Genomic DNA, 17,190 nt, shown 5'->3' on the forward strand with positions numbered 1-17,190 from the left:
AGGTTAATACAAGTAAATTTTGAGAGACCAGAATATTTTTCATAAACACAAGAAGCTAAGTTACAGTCTTTTTTATTTCTATTTTTTAATTTTTTAATACATAATTTCATGTATTTATGGGTTACATAGTGATGTTTTGATAGATATAGTGTATAGGGATCAGATCAAGGTAATTAGCATATTTGTCATCTCAAACATTTTTCTTTGTGTTGGGAGCATTCAATATCCTACTAGCTATTTGAAGCTACAATATATTATTGTTAACTATAGTCATCCTACATTAGTATAGAACACTAAGAACTTATTCCTCCTTTCCAGCTGTAATCTAAATTGTCTTCTTTGCTGAGAATTTTATTTCTATAGTATCTGATTCTTTTGCTGTGGTGGCCAGAGTATGAAGTCAAAGAAACTCAGATCTAAATACTGGCTCTTCCTCTTACCAGTTCCATGACTTAGACAGCCCAGTGCCTGGCACAGAGAGAGCATCTCAGTAAATACTGGATGAGTCAATGTATGAAATTATTTAAACATATGAGGTTCAGTTTCCTTATCTACAAAATAGGGATAACAATGGGTCTGCTTACGGATTATAGATAATTTATGGAAAACCTCTTGGCATTTAGTAGGCATTCAATTAGTGCTCCGTATAAGAATAATAAATTATATACTAGAATCTTTTCATTAATATCAAGCAAGTCTTACAAGTAATAGGAGTTATCTAGGGTTACGGGGATGGTGAGAGGAATATACCTATTATACATGTCGAAGTTGCTTCGAAGAGTTGTTTATTCCTCTCCTGCATTTATTAAAGCAGGTTGTGTGTTCAGCAGTTCGGAGCAGGATCAAGACTTAAGGGGTAAAGACACAGTCTTAAAGAGCATGCAAACCAATTAAAGAGATGTGAACACAAAGAGAACACACTGTTAAAAAATAATAAAACAAATGTGAGGTACATATTGAAGGAGGGAATGAGGAAGTTGGGTTAGCGTGGGAAAGGTTAAGAAATGATTTGGAATTGAAAAAAAAGACTGTGTTTTGATTGTCACTGAGACCACGTGGAGATTACTCAGGCTATGTGTGGGGACGGTGCAGTGTGGGTGTCCTGGGTGCAGGCGGATCCTGGGGCAGCTGGAGACTGGTGGCTTGGGCTAGAGGAGTTCCTCAGTGGGAGCAGTGAAAGGTGAGGTGGGTTAGGTGGAGTGAAACCCAATTGCAGATCACCTTGGTAGTTGCATTAACTCTTCATTTTGCCATTTCTCACAGACCTCGCCAGTTATGCCTTGTTTGAATACAGAAACTTTCCAGAGAGGGTTAGAGCTATTAGATAGCAATGTTTATACTTTGAGGTGGTCTGCCTTGATTTTTTTTTTTTTCTATCCAAAGATAACAATTTGAACAGGTTAAGCCTAGTTTTAGCAAATCACAGGGTATAAAGAAAGGCCAGCTAATGGTTATGGACTAGGTTATCTCTTTGGCAACCAACACTTAAAGTGGACATATTGAGGAAAACCAGTCTTTATCTGAAGTAGTTCTGGCAATTTAAAATACATTCCTCTCCTCTGAGAAGATGTGAGCCCCTCTGGAGTATTCTTCCTTCTTTCCCTAATATTTCTTTCACTTGGCCTTACATTTCTAATTTGAAGGTAGTTGATGGGTTGTGGAATCAGGGTTTAAATATCCCTCTATTAACTTGTAAAAAGAATTAAAGAAATATGCTATTGCCGTTTCATTCAAGGCGTCCAATAACAGCACTCAAGACTTAAGACTATATTATAAAGAAATGATAGTTCTTCTTGTGCTAAGGATGTGTAATTTTTCTCTTTCCTTCCTTCCTGCCTTCTTTCCTTCTATCTTTTGATTGCTGTTATTATAGAAATGCTATTTTTTTCTAGTGAAAATTTTAGATAGACCATTCTTTGTTTTTTCACATTCATTTTTTTTCCCCTTCTATTATTGCAATGACTACATTAGTGCATAGGTTAGTATGTATGGCAAAACAGTTGGGATTAAATGCAAGGTTATTGCCTTGATTCCATGCTATAAATATTGTTCCCTATTTTATTTATTCTAATATATGTATACTTGAAAATTTTTTAAAGTGTTATCTTTTAGGAGTTTTTCATTTTTTAACATGATCCCCAGATGTAATTCTCTATAGAAAAGAATGGCAAATTATTTTAATGCTTTTATTGTTTTTGTTTCTAGCTTATTCTACTAAGCTCAACAAATTTCCTGTGTTTAATATTAATGATGACTTGAATGATCTGTGTACCAGTGCAGTAAGCCCAAATACTACCAAAGCCACGCGGTATGCCCTGAATGTGTGGCGATATTGGTGCATGACCAACGGGCTCAAAGATCACACCGACATCACCAAGGTAAGAGACTGTTGAGTTTACTTCCTTTTTCAGCCAACTTCACTGAGCTTCCAAGTCCCAGGCACTGTGCTACGCATTGTAGGGAACACAGAATTGTTGCTGTCTGCCTGGGGAAACTTTTTAAAGAGCATAAAATAGAAAAAAATATATTCACAGTACAAAGCAGAATTTAATATGTGTTTTATGAATTTATAGAATAGAAATGCCTGAAAAATTCAGTTAGATAAATTAATTTCAGTTTGGTAAAACTGGAGAGAGAACTTATATTTCAGCCATATTTTGAGCGAGAGGTAGGATTTTAGTAGAATTAGGTGAGGACAGGAGTTTTCTAGGCTGAGTGATGTGAGGAAGAGTAAAATTTGGGGCAAATCTTGCCTATGGCAGAGCCATCATGTATCAATATAGCAGACTATAAAATCAGATTTTTATGAGTACAAAGCTAAAATCTTGTGAACATTGGGAAGTCATTGAGGTTTAATTTTGTTTTTGCTAAGGTGAGACTTTATTGGAAAGGATTATTGCAGTGGGGGGAAAGGGATTATTGCAACAGAGAGAACACTCTGACCATAAGATCTGCAGGCATCTTAAGGGTTAGACAAAAGGGCAACCACTGCAGTTTTTTGAGCAGGAAGAAACATAAAGAAAGAGGTACTCTGGAGAAATTAGTTGGAAGTGATAAGCAAAAAGTTATTTAATATCCTTGGTCCTCAGTTCCCCCATTTTTAAAATAAGCTTTTAAGATCCCTTCCAGTTTGAAATATTTGAAGTTTGTGAATGGAAGAAAAATAATCTTGGACATGTGGAGGCAGATGTCCAAAATACAGAAAGATACTGTATTTTGATTTGGCTATATTCATTGTAAATCAGATGGACATGTCCAATAAGCAGTTAGGAATGTGAGATTTAAAACAAGATGGAAATATTAAAGCTGTAAGTATATATTGAAAGGTCTTGAAAATAGAGGTCATAGTTGAAGCCCAAGGGCAAGTGAAGATCTCAGAGTTTGGGTGACATGTTTAGGAAATCAACAGGAGATAAAATAAGAAATCCAGGTTTCCATATCTGGCAGCACAGTGCACTAGACAGTGTGAGGGGCCTTCCTGCTGTACTTGCAGAAAGGGAAAGAAACATCCATAGCTCTCGCTTCCCCCAAACAAAGGAGAGGTAAAACTGAAGCAGTGAGCAGTAAGCACGTATGAAAGGCAGGGTTCTCCCAGAACACATATGTTGATAACATTATTAAGAAAGGGAAGACAGGTAGATGAACAGAAGAATCCTTGATTAAGGAGAAGACCCTGAAAGGATCCTCAGGTTCTACCAGAGTCATATGCTAATAATTTTTTTTTTTTTTTTTTTTGAGACAGAGTCTTGCTCTGTTGCCCGGGCTAGAGTGAGTGCCATGGCGTCAGCCTAGCTCACAGCAACCTCAAACTCCTGGGCTCAAGCAATCCTTCTGCCTCAGCCTCCCAAGTAGCTGGGACTACAGGCATGCGCCACCATGCCCGGCTCATTTTTTCTATATATATTTTTAGTTGTCCATATAATTTCTTTCTATTTTTAGTAGAGACGGGGTCTCGCTCTTGCTCAGGCTGGTCTCGAACTCCTGACCTTGAGCGATCCACCCGCCTCAGCCTCCCAGAGTGCTAGGATTACAGGCGTGAGCCACCACGCCCGGCCTTGCTAATAATTTTTTAAGGGAAACATCCAAAATGTAGGTGTTCAGTTTTTTTACAAATAAATATCAACTGAATATGTACTCATTTAAAAAAAAAAAAAAAACACCAGCCATTCAAGGAAATAAACTACCATGAGCAAGAGTGAATAAAAACAACAAACAACAGATTTAGACACCAAGGACTTTAGATAGTAGATTATAGACTATGTATGAAATTTTTATAGTAAGAGAAGGAATCATAAAAATAAACAATATACTAATCAAAATGATCCAGCAGATTTGAAAATAAATTAAAATTTCCACTTCTGGCTATAAGAGAATAAAAGGGTCCAGAATTACCCTCCTGCTCTAACAGCTAGAAAACTGGATACAATATACAAAACTACTCTTTTAGACAGAATAGGCAGCACAAGACATGATTCCTAAGACAGAGGAAACAAGTGAGAAGAGTGCTGTCATCTTGCAGGCTTTCTGCCTGGAGGCAATTTCTGAACTGCAGTGAGGGAAGGGAATCTGAACAGAGCCTGGCAACTCGCTGAGTTGTGGGGAGATAGAGATCAGAGTTTGGGGAGGGTGAGGACATGAATACACTAGAAAGAAATTTCAACGTTCATTGAAAAAATGCTAAAATCCAGAACTCAGCAATGTAAATTTCACAATTTTTAGCAGCTAATAAAATATTACTAGGCATGGGAACATGTGACCCATATGCAGAAAAATAATTAGTTAAGTCTTTCACTTCTAGCCAATTTGGAGGGCCAGATTTACCCTTATTCCTGAAACAACCAAAAAACATACAAAAGATATAAAACAATGTTTTGCAAGGGACTGTATAACAGGCGAAGAATGACTGTGATCTTTGAGAGGAAAAAAGGTGATACCCATGAGTGCCCCAGCTTTTGTCTTGAGAGAGTTAACAGGTCTGTGGTGCTGGGAGGGAAAGTCCAGGCAGAGTCCACAGACCTACCAAGTTGGGAAAATGGAGCTGAGAGTCCAGTGAGACCAAGGTGGCTAGAGTTGTCATGACAAAATTCATGACTTATACTCAAAAATAGAGAGCTGGGCCGGGCGTGGTGGCTCACGCCTGTAATCCTAGCACTCTGGGAGGCCGAGGCGGGTGGATCGCTCGAGGTCAGGAGTTCGAGACCAGCCTGAGCAAAAGCGAGACCCCGTCTCTACTAAAAATAGAAATTATATGGACAACTAAAATATATATACACAAAAAATTAGCCGGGCATGGTGGCGCATGCCTGTAGTCCCAGCTACTCGGGAGGCTGAGGCAGGAGGATCGCTTGAGCTCAGGAGTTTGAGGTTGCTGTGAGCTAGGCTGAAGCCACGGCACTCACTCTAGCCCGGGCAACAGAGTGAGACTCTGTCTCAAAAAAAAAAAAAAAAAAAAAAAAAAAAATAGAGAGCTGAACAAAGAACCCAAGAGACCTAAAGACAGTTCTCCTCAAATATTCTACTGAGTACTGAGCAACAATTGCATGTAAGGAAACTACCCGAGGCTGGCAAGGAACAGTATCTGTTTTTACCAGCCAGACTGGAAAAACCTCAGGATTCATTGAAGAGAGTACTCAGAAAGGTCTTGCATCAGATGTGGGGAATAATTATCCCTCCTTTAAACTCTGCTCTAATCTCCTCCAACAAATCTCAAAAGCAAGACCCAAAAAGATCAAATAGCTTTCAAGTAGCTTAACTGTGTTCCTGAACAAAGCTTAGAAATGTTTATAGGAATATAAAAATATGTAGAGAACATGAAATAAAATTCACAATGTCTGGCATCTAAACAAAAATAATCAGACATGCAAAGAAGCAAGAAAAATTATCCCTTTAAGAATGAATCAGGCCGGGCGCGGTGGCTCACGCCTGTAATCCTAGCACTCTGGGAGGCCGAGGCGGGTGGATCGCTCGAGGTCAGGAGTTCGAGACCAGCCTGAGCAAGAGTGAGACCCCCATCTCTACTAAAAATAGAAAGAAATTATATGGACAACTAAAATATATATATACAAAAAATTAGCCGGGCATGGTGGCACATGCCTGTAGTCCCAGCTACTCGGGAGGCTGAGGCAGTAGGATCGCTTAAGCCCAGGAGTTTGAGGTTGCTGTGAGCTAGACTGATGCCACGGCACTCACTCTAGCCCGGGCAACAGAGCGAGACTCTGTCTCAAAAAAAAAAAAAAAAAAGAATGAATCAGCAAGAACCAACCCAGAGCTGCTACACATTATAGAATTAGAAAACAAAGACATTAAAACAGTTATTGTAACTATATTTGATACGTTCAAAAAGTTAAGTAGAGACATGGAAGATATAAAAAAGATCCAAAATGAACTTCTAGAGATAAAACTACAATGTGTGATAAAAAATAAACTTGCTTGGCATATTACACATTAGAGAATAAAATATGTGAACTTGAATGCATAAGAATAGTAATTATGCAAAATGAAAAACAGAAAAGAGAATTTCTAAAATATGATCAGAACATTAGTAACATGTGGGAAAATTTCAAGCAGCCTAATACACATGTATTTGGAATCCATGAAGGAAAGGAAAAAAGGAAGAGGGGGAAGTAATCAAATTGCTTAAAACCAGTGATAAAGAGAAAACTTAAAAAACAGCCAGAGAAAAAAGACATGTTATATACAGAGGAACAAAAATAAGTTTGACAACAGCTTTCTCATTGGAACAATGCAAATGAAAAGACAATGGAGCAACTTCTTTACATTACTGAAAGAAAAATATTTTCACTATCTTCAGTGAAAGTATCTCTTAAAAATGAAGGTAAAATAAAGACTTTTTAAACATTTAAAAATGAAGATAAAATAAAGACTTTTTAAACATTCAAAAATGAAGGAATTTATCATCAACAGATTCACACTCTGAAAAATGATAAAGGAAGTCCTTCAGCCAGAAGGAAAATTATGCTACATGGAAATATGGATCTAAACAAAGGAATGAAGAACACTGGAAATGATAGCTACATGGGTAAATATGTACTTTTGTAAAAAAATTATTCTCTTTCAAAGATCTTTGACTTTTCCAACAAAAACAATAACAAGATAAAATGGAGAAAAAAGGAAAAAAATCCTTCTCTTTAGAAACTATATACAAGCCAGAAGAAAATGAAACAATATCTTTAAAGAGCTGAAGGAAAAAATTCAGCCTAGAGTTTTATACTCAGAGGAGATAAAAATGAAAGTGAAATAAAAACCTTTCAAACAAACCAAAGAGAATTCATCACCAAAAGACCTATACAACAATGTATGTTGCTCTTTAGACAGAAGCAAAATTACAACAGATGGAAACTTCGATTTCACAAAGGAATGGGAAATACTTGAAATGGTATATAAAAGACATTTTTTCTCATTTTTAAATTTCCCTAAAAGATAATTGACTATTTAAAGTAAAACCAATAGTAATGTATTGTAAGGTTTATATGTTATATATGGAGAAAAATGCATTGCAGCAATACACAAAGGATAGGTAGAAGAATGAAAGTGTAGTGTTGTAAGGTTCCAACAATATATGTGGAATATTGTAGTATTTGAAGGTACACTGTGATAAGTTAAAGATGTATATTGCAAATCTTAAAGCAAGACTAAAAATATAAAACAGAGATATAGCTGATAACCCTGAAGTAGAAATAAATAGAATTGTAAAAAATATATTTAATCCAAAAGAAGACAAGAAAAGAAGAGGGAAAATGGAACAAAAAAAACCAGTGGAACAAATAGAAGATAAATAGCAAGATAGTAGATTTAAACCCAACCATCTTGATGATTACATTAAATGGAAATGGTCTAAACATTACAAATCAAAGAGAGATATTGTCAGGCTGGATTTTTAAAAAAGCCAAGAATCAACTATGTGCTGTCCACATCTGACTTTGAATATAAAGACTGAGAAAGATTGAAAGTAAAAGGATGGGAGAAAGATATACTATGTAAACATTAATCATAAGAAACCTTAAGTAACTACTAATATCAAAGTAGACTTCCACTGAAGGAATTTAATAAGAATAAAGAGAAAACTTTCATAATGATAAAAAGGTCAATTCATCAAGAAGATATGAAGATCTTAAGTGTGTATGTACTTAAAAACAGGGCATAGAAGTACATGAAGTAATAAACGAAAAAAACTAAAGGAAAAATAGCAAGTCCACAATTGGCGATATCAACACTTCTCCCTTGGTAATTTATAGAACAAGTAGGCAGAAAATCAGCAAGGATAGGGACTTAACACCATCAACCTGACTTAGCCTAACTTGTATATATATGACACTCTAACCAACAACTGCAGGATACACATTCTTTCTAAATTCACATGAAATATTCACAAAAGTAGACTATACTGCTGGGTCATAAAACCAGTCTTAATTAATTTAAGAGGATTGAAATCATACACAGTATATTCTCTGTCTACAACAGAATTAAAATGTATATTAATAACAGATTGCTAACTAGAAAGTTCCTAATACTTGGAAGTTACACATTACTAAATAACCCATGGACCAAGGAGAAATTATGAAGAAAGTTATAAAATATCTTGAACTGAATGAAAATTAAATCACAATTTACCAGATTTTGTGGGATTAATTTAAAGTAATATTTAGAGAAAAATTAGCTTTAAATGCTTTTATTATAAAAGAAGAAAGTTCTAAATCAATAACTATGAAACAAAAAGAACTTTAAGAAATAAAAAATATACTATTGAAATAAAAAATATATTTGGTTAAAAAGCAGGTTTAGACTCAAATGAAGAAATAATTAGTAAATGATAAGAAAGATCTGAAGAAACAATCTGGAATATAGCACAAATAACAAAGTTATGGCAGTTAATAAGAGAGGTTAACATTTAGAGAATAGAGAAGATTCAACTTATTAAAACCAGGAATGAAAGAGGGGATATTACTACCAATCTTACAGAAATAAAAAGGATTATAAGGGAATTCTGTGAACAATCATATGCCAACAAATTAGGTAATTTAGATGAAATGGACAAATTTGTAGAAAGACACAAACTACCAAAACTGACTCAAGAAGAAATAGAAAATATGATAGACTTGTAACAAGCAAAGAGAATGAATTCATAACAGCAATAACAAAAACTACCCACAAAGAAAAGCTCGGGCCCAGATGGCTTCACTGGTGAATACCAGTCCTTCACAAAGTCTTCTTAAAAAAAATTGAGGAGAAAGGAACACTTCCCAATTCATTCTATGAGGCCAGTATTACCCTAATACCAAAACCAGACAAAGACATTACAAGAAAGCCATAGGCCAATACCTATTATGAATATACACACAAAAGTCCTCAATAAAACACTAGCAAATTGAATCTAGTACATATAAAAAGGATTATACACCATGATCAAGTGGGCTTCATCTTAGAAATGTAAAGTTGGTTTAACACCTAAAAATCAATTACTATAATATGCTGTATTAATAGTATAAAGCCTCATAATCATCTCAATAGGTACAGAAAAAGTATTTGAAAAAATTCAACACCCCTTCATGATAAACAAAAACAAAAGCTCAACAAACTAGAAATAGAAAGGATCTTCCTCAACCTGGTAAGAGACATCTGTGAAAAATCTACATCTAACATCATACTTAGTGGTAAAAGACTGAATGCTTTCCCCCTTAGATCAGGAATAAGACAAAAATGTTTGTTCTTGCCATTTCTATTGGACAATGTGCTAGAGGTTCAAGCCAGCGCAATTAGGCAATAAAATGAAATAGGCTTCTAGAATGGAAAAGAAGTAAACTATCTCTTTTTGCAAATGGCATGGTCATGTATATAGAAAATCCACTAGAAAATGATTAGAAATAATAAATGAGTTCAGTAAGGTTGCAGGATATAAGATCAATATACAAAAATTAGTTGTGTTTTTAGAGTAGCAATCAGCAACCCAAGAATAAAATTAAGAAAATAATTCTACTTACAATAGCATCAAAAAGAATAAAATATTTAGAACTAAATTTAACAAAAAAGTTCCAGATTATACATTGCAAACTACAAAACAATATTGGAAAAAAATGGAGACAAGATTATTACAAAGAAGAGTTTGAAGCATTTTCCAAAAAGCAACTCTTGGTTTTACTTGTCTTATCATCTGTCTCTTCCAAGTGTCCAGGATTGATATGTGTTTCAAGAACTTTGGAATTTGCCAAGCAAGTCAGTTTTTTTCTTATTTTATTCTTTCCTACCTGGGGTCATCAGTCCCATAACCAATCTCTTACTTCTCTTGGTCCTTTTTACATCACAGAAGCCAAGTTTCTAATGCATGGTGAATCATGTTGGGATAAATCAATTCAGAGTGGTTAATGAAGAAAAATGGTTTCTTGCAACATCTTATTGACTGACTAAATACCTTTGTAACTTGGAGGAGTAATCAACAACTGAAACTGGGTCTGACAAACCAAAAGAGGCAGCCAACACAGGCCAGAATGAACTGTTTCTTGTGTGCAAACAATATAAATTTTGTGACTTAATATTTCTCCAGGAATTGCTTTTATGATGATTTTACTTTTAAACTTGTGGTATTCTGTGGAAATTAAGAAAAATGTTCTGTATCCTAAGTCAGCTTGGTTGTCCTGACACCAAGGTTAATTTGTTGATTTAACCCATCATTATCAATTCATTGGGTGCCAGTTATATATTTCTGGTCTTCTGGTGTATGTTGAAGACCCAGTCATGAATGGGTTATAGTTCTCGCCTTTAAGGAGCTTTCAGTCCACTTTGAGAGATAGGCATATAAATAGATAACAGACTGTACAATATGGAAAGGACCATAATAAAAATGTGAACTAAGTGCCATGGGATTCCCAGGTAAGAGAGTAACTTTGCTTAGGGAAGCTGGAGAAGCTTTTATATAGAAAGCAGAATTTGAGCTAATTTTGAAAGAATGTATTGAGATTTTCCAAATAGAGGTTAGAAGGAAAGCATTCTAGGCAGAGGAACTAGTAGCATGTGCAAAGACTTAGAAGCAAGAAAGGGCCTTGTGGTTTCTGGGAACGGCAAAAAGTTCAATGAGGCTAGAAAATAGGGTACAAAGAGAGCAAAAGATCAGGCTAGAGAAATAGGGTGTGTACCAGTTATCTATTGCTATGTAACTACCCAAAAACTTAGTAACTTAAAGCAACACTCATTTTATTTGCTCGTGATTTGCCGTGTTAGCATTTTGGGCTGAGCTCAACTGAGTATTTCCTCTATTGGCCTCACCTGAGGTACTCATATGGGTACAGTCATCTAGATATTAGATGGGAGACAACTTGTCCCCATATTGCCAAGGTCTAACTGGGCTTCCTCACATGGCAACACCATCCACTAAGACTAGGAAGAACCCATAATATGAAAGCAGAACCCCTTGAGTCTTAAGCTTGGAATTCACACACTGTTACTTCTGCCATATTCTGTTGGTCATGATAAGTCATGTGGCCAGGCCAGTTTCAAGGGGTAGATAAACAGATTCCACTTCTTGATGGGAGAAGCAGCCAAGTCACATTGCTAAGGGGCCCATGCACAGGGAGGGGAATTGTTGTAGCTGTCTTTGCGAACAGTCTACCACAGGGTAGAAGCAGATTGTGAAGGCTTACATACAACATAAATAATTTAGAATGTATCCCAAGGGCAACAGGAAGCTATCAGAAGTTTGTTTTTTTGGTTTTTCACTTAAAGCACTAAGGTAAAAAATAAGTTTTTCTCCTCAGCACCCCTTATTTAGGATTGATTCCTCTCCTACAATCCACATGGTTATTGTAGAAGCCATCACATTAGCAGAATGGACCACCTTTTGGTGAGTTGTTTAAATTAGGAGTGGGCCAATCAGAATCCTTCTTTTGGATTGTTTTTGTACTGAAAATGAGAGTTGAACTCTTGCTAAAAACCTGAAGCTTTAAGATGTAAACCTTGGGGAGTACTAGGTAACTATGTTTGCAGCTATATGAAAAAAGCCAGTCTGCTCAGAGAAGCAGAGATGAGAAACAGAGAGAGTCCTGATGGCCTTGGAGCCCACTAAGTCTGACATCCCTCTCTGCCTAGGCTTGTTCAAGTTTAGTCTATCTCTTGCAACCAAAGGAGTCCCAACTAATATAAAGAGAAGTTAAGACCTGCAAGTGGGGAATTGCAAGTGACAACATAAAAATCCAAAGTCAGCTGAGTTTGAGTATAATGGTTACTGGGAAATTATTTAACTGGTTATTGCTGGTATATAAGAAAGCTGTTCTTATATTTTGTATACAGTTGTATACCCTACTCTGATAGATTTTCAGCTGAATCTCTTGGAGTTTCCTAGACCAACAATCAGAATATCAGAAAATAATTGTATTTTGTCTTTTTCTTTCCTATTATATAGGAAAGAAATTTCTTTTTCTTGTCTTATATGGTTGGCTATGCTCTCCAGAACAGTGTTATATATAATAACAATGATATTCAGTATGCTTATCATGTTCCTGACTTTATAAGAAAGATTCAAATGTTTTTATTGTGGGTATAATTTTTATAGTTCTTGCCTGTACAATACTCTTCATCATAGTAAGAGGATCGTTTTTCTTCTAATCTAAATTTAATTTGTATTTTTAAAAATTTGAAATGGCTATCACATTTTTTTCAAATATTTTTTCAGTATCAAGTTCATATTACTTTTCTTCTTAATGTGTGAATGTCAATTATATTAAAATATTTATAAGATCAAATAATTTTTATGTTCTACAATAATCCCCACTGTTTTGATGCAGTATTGCTATACTGCCATCCTGAATTTTACTTGATAATACAGGCATTCCCTGTTTTGCAAGGTACCATGTGAACTGGAACTTGTGCATATCAGAATCATGCCCTTGCTTTGCATGGTATTAATGTGCACAAATTTTATTTAATACAGTGAAATATGAAATGAAAATTGCCTCTATATTATTTTGGAAAGTTTACATTTTTATTCGTATACTTTGGTTTTGGTGTAATGTTGGTTAAATTTGCATTAAAAAAAATGTCTTTTTCCTATGCCCTAAAACTGTTTAAATACAAAAGAAAAGCTGAATTGAGTCCATAAAGCCATCTCTTTAGGAACAACGTACATCTTTGACAATTATTTCACTCTCTTCTCTTGTTTAGGGCTATTCAGATCTTTTACCTCTTATTGAACCAACTTTGGTAATTCATATTTTTCTGGAAAACTATTCAGGTTATCTAGATTTTTAAATTAATACTCATAAATTATGTGATTTTTTTATATTCTTTAATCTCTTCACTTTCTATAGTCTTTCTTATTCCTAATATTGTTTAAATGTATACATACCTTCTTTCCTTCCTTTTCTCTCTCTTTCTAAAGTTATACCTGCTAGAAGTTTGTCAACTCTACTTGTATTTTCAAAGATTACATATTTTTATGTACTCCAATTTATATCCTTTCTAGTCTAGTAATTTACATTTTTATTGATTCATTCTATTATTTTTTAATTTGGTTTACTTTTTCTAGCTTTTTGAATTTAATAATCAGTTTACTTATTCTGAATAAAGTTTTCTAACAGAGTCCTTCAGGACCATGATGTTATTGGAATATATTTTGCAATTATCTCATACATTTTGATATGTAATGTTTTCCCCTTGCTAATTCTTAATCTTGAATTCAGCTTTTATTTTCTCTTTGACTCAGGGCTGTTAGAAGAATGAATGTTACCTGTTCACTTTTTACTCAATAAAATTTTTTTTTACTGAGACTGTCTTATTGTCCTAGAATGTATATTCAGCCTGAACAGACTATGAGCAAGGTCTAGTTTGCTCTTTGTAGCTCCATCTTGAAAATAAAGCTTTCTTAACTAGCCAAGTTTCCTTCTCTTCCTACCATACCCAAATAAGGAGCTCTCTCTGTCAGTATAGTCATTAAGTGTTTCATTCTTTTTAACAAACAATTGACATTGAAAACCTATGGGTCATCAAGCCAGAGATATTTCAGGACTTATTCACATAAATTCAAAGTGACAAATCAAGGAGCATTAACTTGCCATGCAAAGTGGAGACGTTAGTTGTCTTTCCCTGGAGCACTATGTTTAGTAACAGCAGGACCAAACCGTGTGCATACGTCAAGGAAATTAATGCTGAAGTGATTCAGAGTTTAAGTTTAGTTCAGGAATCCTTCAGAGAGGATGTTTGAATTTTATTGAAGGCAAGGGAAGCAAATGATTTGCAAGCAAAGAAAAGAAAAGGTCTTCCACTGAGCAATAGTGAAAATTACAAAAGGCCAAAAATAATAATATTATAATAATATATATGTATGTATTTGCAGACACATGTGTGTATGTATATGTGTATGTTCATTACTATTTGCAAACCCTTTCATGGTCCACTACTTTAAGCATTACAACAATCCTTTGAGAAGATATTGGTTATTATGTCCTGTTTTGCAAATTGAAACACAGAGGTTTAAGAGATCAGGTGGAGCAAGTGTGGAAGATCTTCCACCTTGAAATTTGCTACTCTTTCCCCTATATCATGCTAAGGGGTAAACCCTTTAGAGGCCACAACATGTCCACAATACAGCCCCAGGTGAGGACAGGAGAAGAAAGGAGGGGTCTGGCTGGGTAGGTGTCCTCCAGTGTGTAACCTCAGTGTTTGTCTCATTTGAGATCCCTGCAGTGAAGTTGAACGAGCTGCTCGAGAACTTTTATGTCACCGTTAAGAAGAGTGACGGCTCAGACTTCCTGGCCACCTCACTCCATGCCATTCGCCGAGGCCTGGACCGCATCCTGAAGAATGCAGGTGTGGGCTTTTCCATCACCAGCAGCACCTTCAGCTCTTCCACCAAGAAACTCAAGGAAAAGCTGTGGGTGCTGAGTAAGGCAGGCATGTCGGGTGCCCGTTCGCGCAACATCGTCTACTTCTCCCTTTCTGATGAGGAGGAGATGTGGCAGGCAGGGTGTCTGGGGGATGACAGCCCTATCACCCTCTTGTCCACTGTGGTCAAGTACAACAGCCAGTACCTGAACATGCGGACACTGCAGGAGCATGCAGATCTGATGTATGGTGACATCGAGCTGCTCAAAGACCCACAAAACCAGCCCTACTTTGCCCGGACAGACAGCGTCAAGCGGGAGAGCCGGAGTGGTTCCACTCGAGTGTGTCATGGGAAAATCTACCATGAGCATTCCAGGGGACACAAACAGTGCCCTTACTGCCTCCTCTACAAGTACATGTACATCCATCGGCCACCCACCCAAATGGAGGCCAAGTCCCCCTTCTACCTTACTGCCAGGAAGGAGGCTGCAGACATGGGCAGTGTGTGGTATGAGGAGCAGAGGATGGGACTGCGGTCTCTTCGGGGAATTGTCCCAAACTTAGCCAAGAAGGTCAAGCTGGAAAACTGTGAGAACTTCACCTTCGTCTCGTTTACTCAGGTCTCCAGGAGGCTTGGCTCCCACAGCTGCTGCCAGTGAGCCCAGCCTGGGTGCAGCCCCCTGCCCTGCTCATGCTCTTAGCCCAGAGCTCCCCCAGGTGGCCAGGGCCGGAGGGGCTGATGGAGCAGGACTTCACTGTCAGGGTGGTCTCCATCAGTGTGGCCCGCTAGTCCTTTGACTTGGGGGTTGTTTTTTAAATGAAAGTAGATGAGTCTGAATAATTCAGATGTTTTATCCAAATGTGTGTCACCTTTGTTAACTTTTAGAATCTAACACAATGTATAATTGTTACATACAAGAGTGAGGAAATTCATTTTATCTAGTGCCTTTTTAGCACAGGTTTTCTCAAAATAAAAACAAACAAACAAAGAAAAGAAAAAAAAGAAAAAAAAAGGAAACTAAGTAGTTACTAAAAAAAAAAATCCCAGTAGCCCAGTAGCTTTAGAATGTTATGAAGACTATACACTTTGTTGAATTACACTCACAATTAAGAACTAGAAAGAGAGGCAGACGTGTTAGCTATCTCCAGGAGAAAAATTGCATTTGACATTCCTTTATATTTTGCTGGTGGATAACTTGGAGCAAGCAGCCTCGCTGGAGGGAAGAGCCCAGAGCTACACTCAGTCACCTGACGGGGCTGCTCCGACAGCTCTCTGCAGTGGAAGGAACTCCATCTCGACGGTCAATGGAGACAATTTCATGAAAAAAAAAAAAAAAAATGCACCAGAAGGGTATTTGTGAGAACAAGGTTTTCAGTGACTAGATGGTTTGTAGTGTGAGAGAATTTCCAGTACTGAAAGAAAATGGCTTGGAAAAGCCATCTGTGATCAAAATGTGAAAACCTCCTGAAGCAGAAGTGCCTATGTTTTATTTCTTAGTACTACAAGAGAGTTCTTTTAATTTGAACATTTTTTTAGTGTTTTTAATCTGTTTTTCATGTCATAGTTCTGTCAGCATATAGCACTGGATCTATTAAAACAACTAAAGGTAATTGTCAGGCTTAACCAAGAAAATCCAACAAAACAAGCTGCAATGAAAACAAATCTCAAAATACGTTCATTAAAGAGCTTTGAAATATTCTTGTCAAAGCATGACTTTTTCAGCCACAATAGATGTCATCATTTTAGATTGGCACCAATGCTTGGGACATGATGATTTAGACAACCTACCAGGTAAGCAAACCCAGCATTAAGGATGTAGTTGTAAATTCAGAGCATAATATAGATTATTAATGCAATTTGAAACCATTTCACTCAGGTAAAATTCAACCTGATCACATTATTTAAACATCAGCAGAATTTTCTAATAACTACTCTGAATGCAACAGTAACTGAATAAGCAACCCAAAGAGTACTAATTACCGATAATAATTCCTAGGGATCTTTATTTTGTATTTGAGGAAAAACTGCTACGACTTTATGCCATTATGTTCCTGTGTATGCTTTCTAATCCCAAATTAAAATTCCAATGCAAATTCATTTTTCAGGAGTCTTAAAATCAGTCCTATTTATTTTTCAAAACATTATTTTAGTATTTATTTTACTTAATTTTTTTAAGAACATTCATTAGTCATTGAAATGTGTAATACTTCCTTTACCAGAGAAGACTCAACCAATGCTGCCTTAAAGTGTAATGTTGTTCCATTTTGAGTTACTGTGCATTGATAATTTTGTTTACTAGTTGATCTTTCCTGAGTAGAGATTAATTTTGGTATATCTTCATCTGTATATAAGTAACAGGTAAT

General features: G+C 36.1%; 1 protein-coding gene across 1 annotated transcript in view; it reads left to right on the top strand.

Annotated features, from left to right (window-relative positions):
* The window catches only part of KIAA1958 (KIAA1958 ortholog), a 132,999-nt gene extending 117,226 nt beyond the window's left edge, over window positions 1-15,773 (top strand). The window contains exons 4-5 of the mRNA XM_069474561.1: window positions 2,206-2,378; window positions 14,679-15,773. Coding sequence (XP_069330662.1) covers window positions 2,206-2,378; window positions 14,679-15,485 — 980 coding nt within the window. The 3' untranslated portion in view covers window positions 15,486-15,773. The remainder of the gene's footprint in view (window positions 1-2,205; window positions 2,379-14,678) is intronic.
* The last annotated feature ends 1,417 nt before the right edge of the window (window positions 15,774-17,190 follow it).

This window comes from Eulemur rufifrons, chromosome 7, assembly GCF_041146395.1.
Source record: "Eulemur rufifrons isolate Redbay chromosome 7, OSU_ERuf_1, whole genome shotgun sequence".
Taxonomy (NCBI): domain Eukaryota; kingdom Metazoa; phylum Chordata; class Mammalia; order Primates; family Lemuridae; genus Eulemur; species Eulemur rufifrons.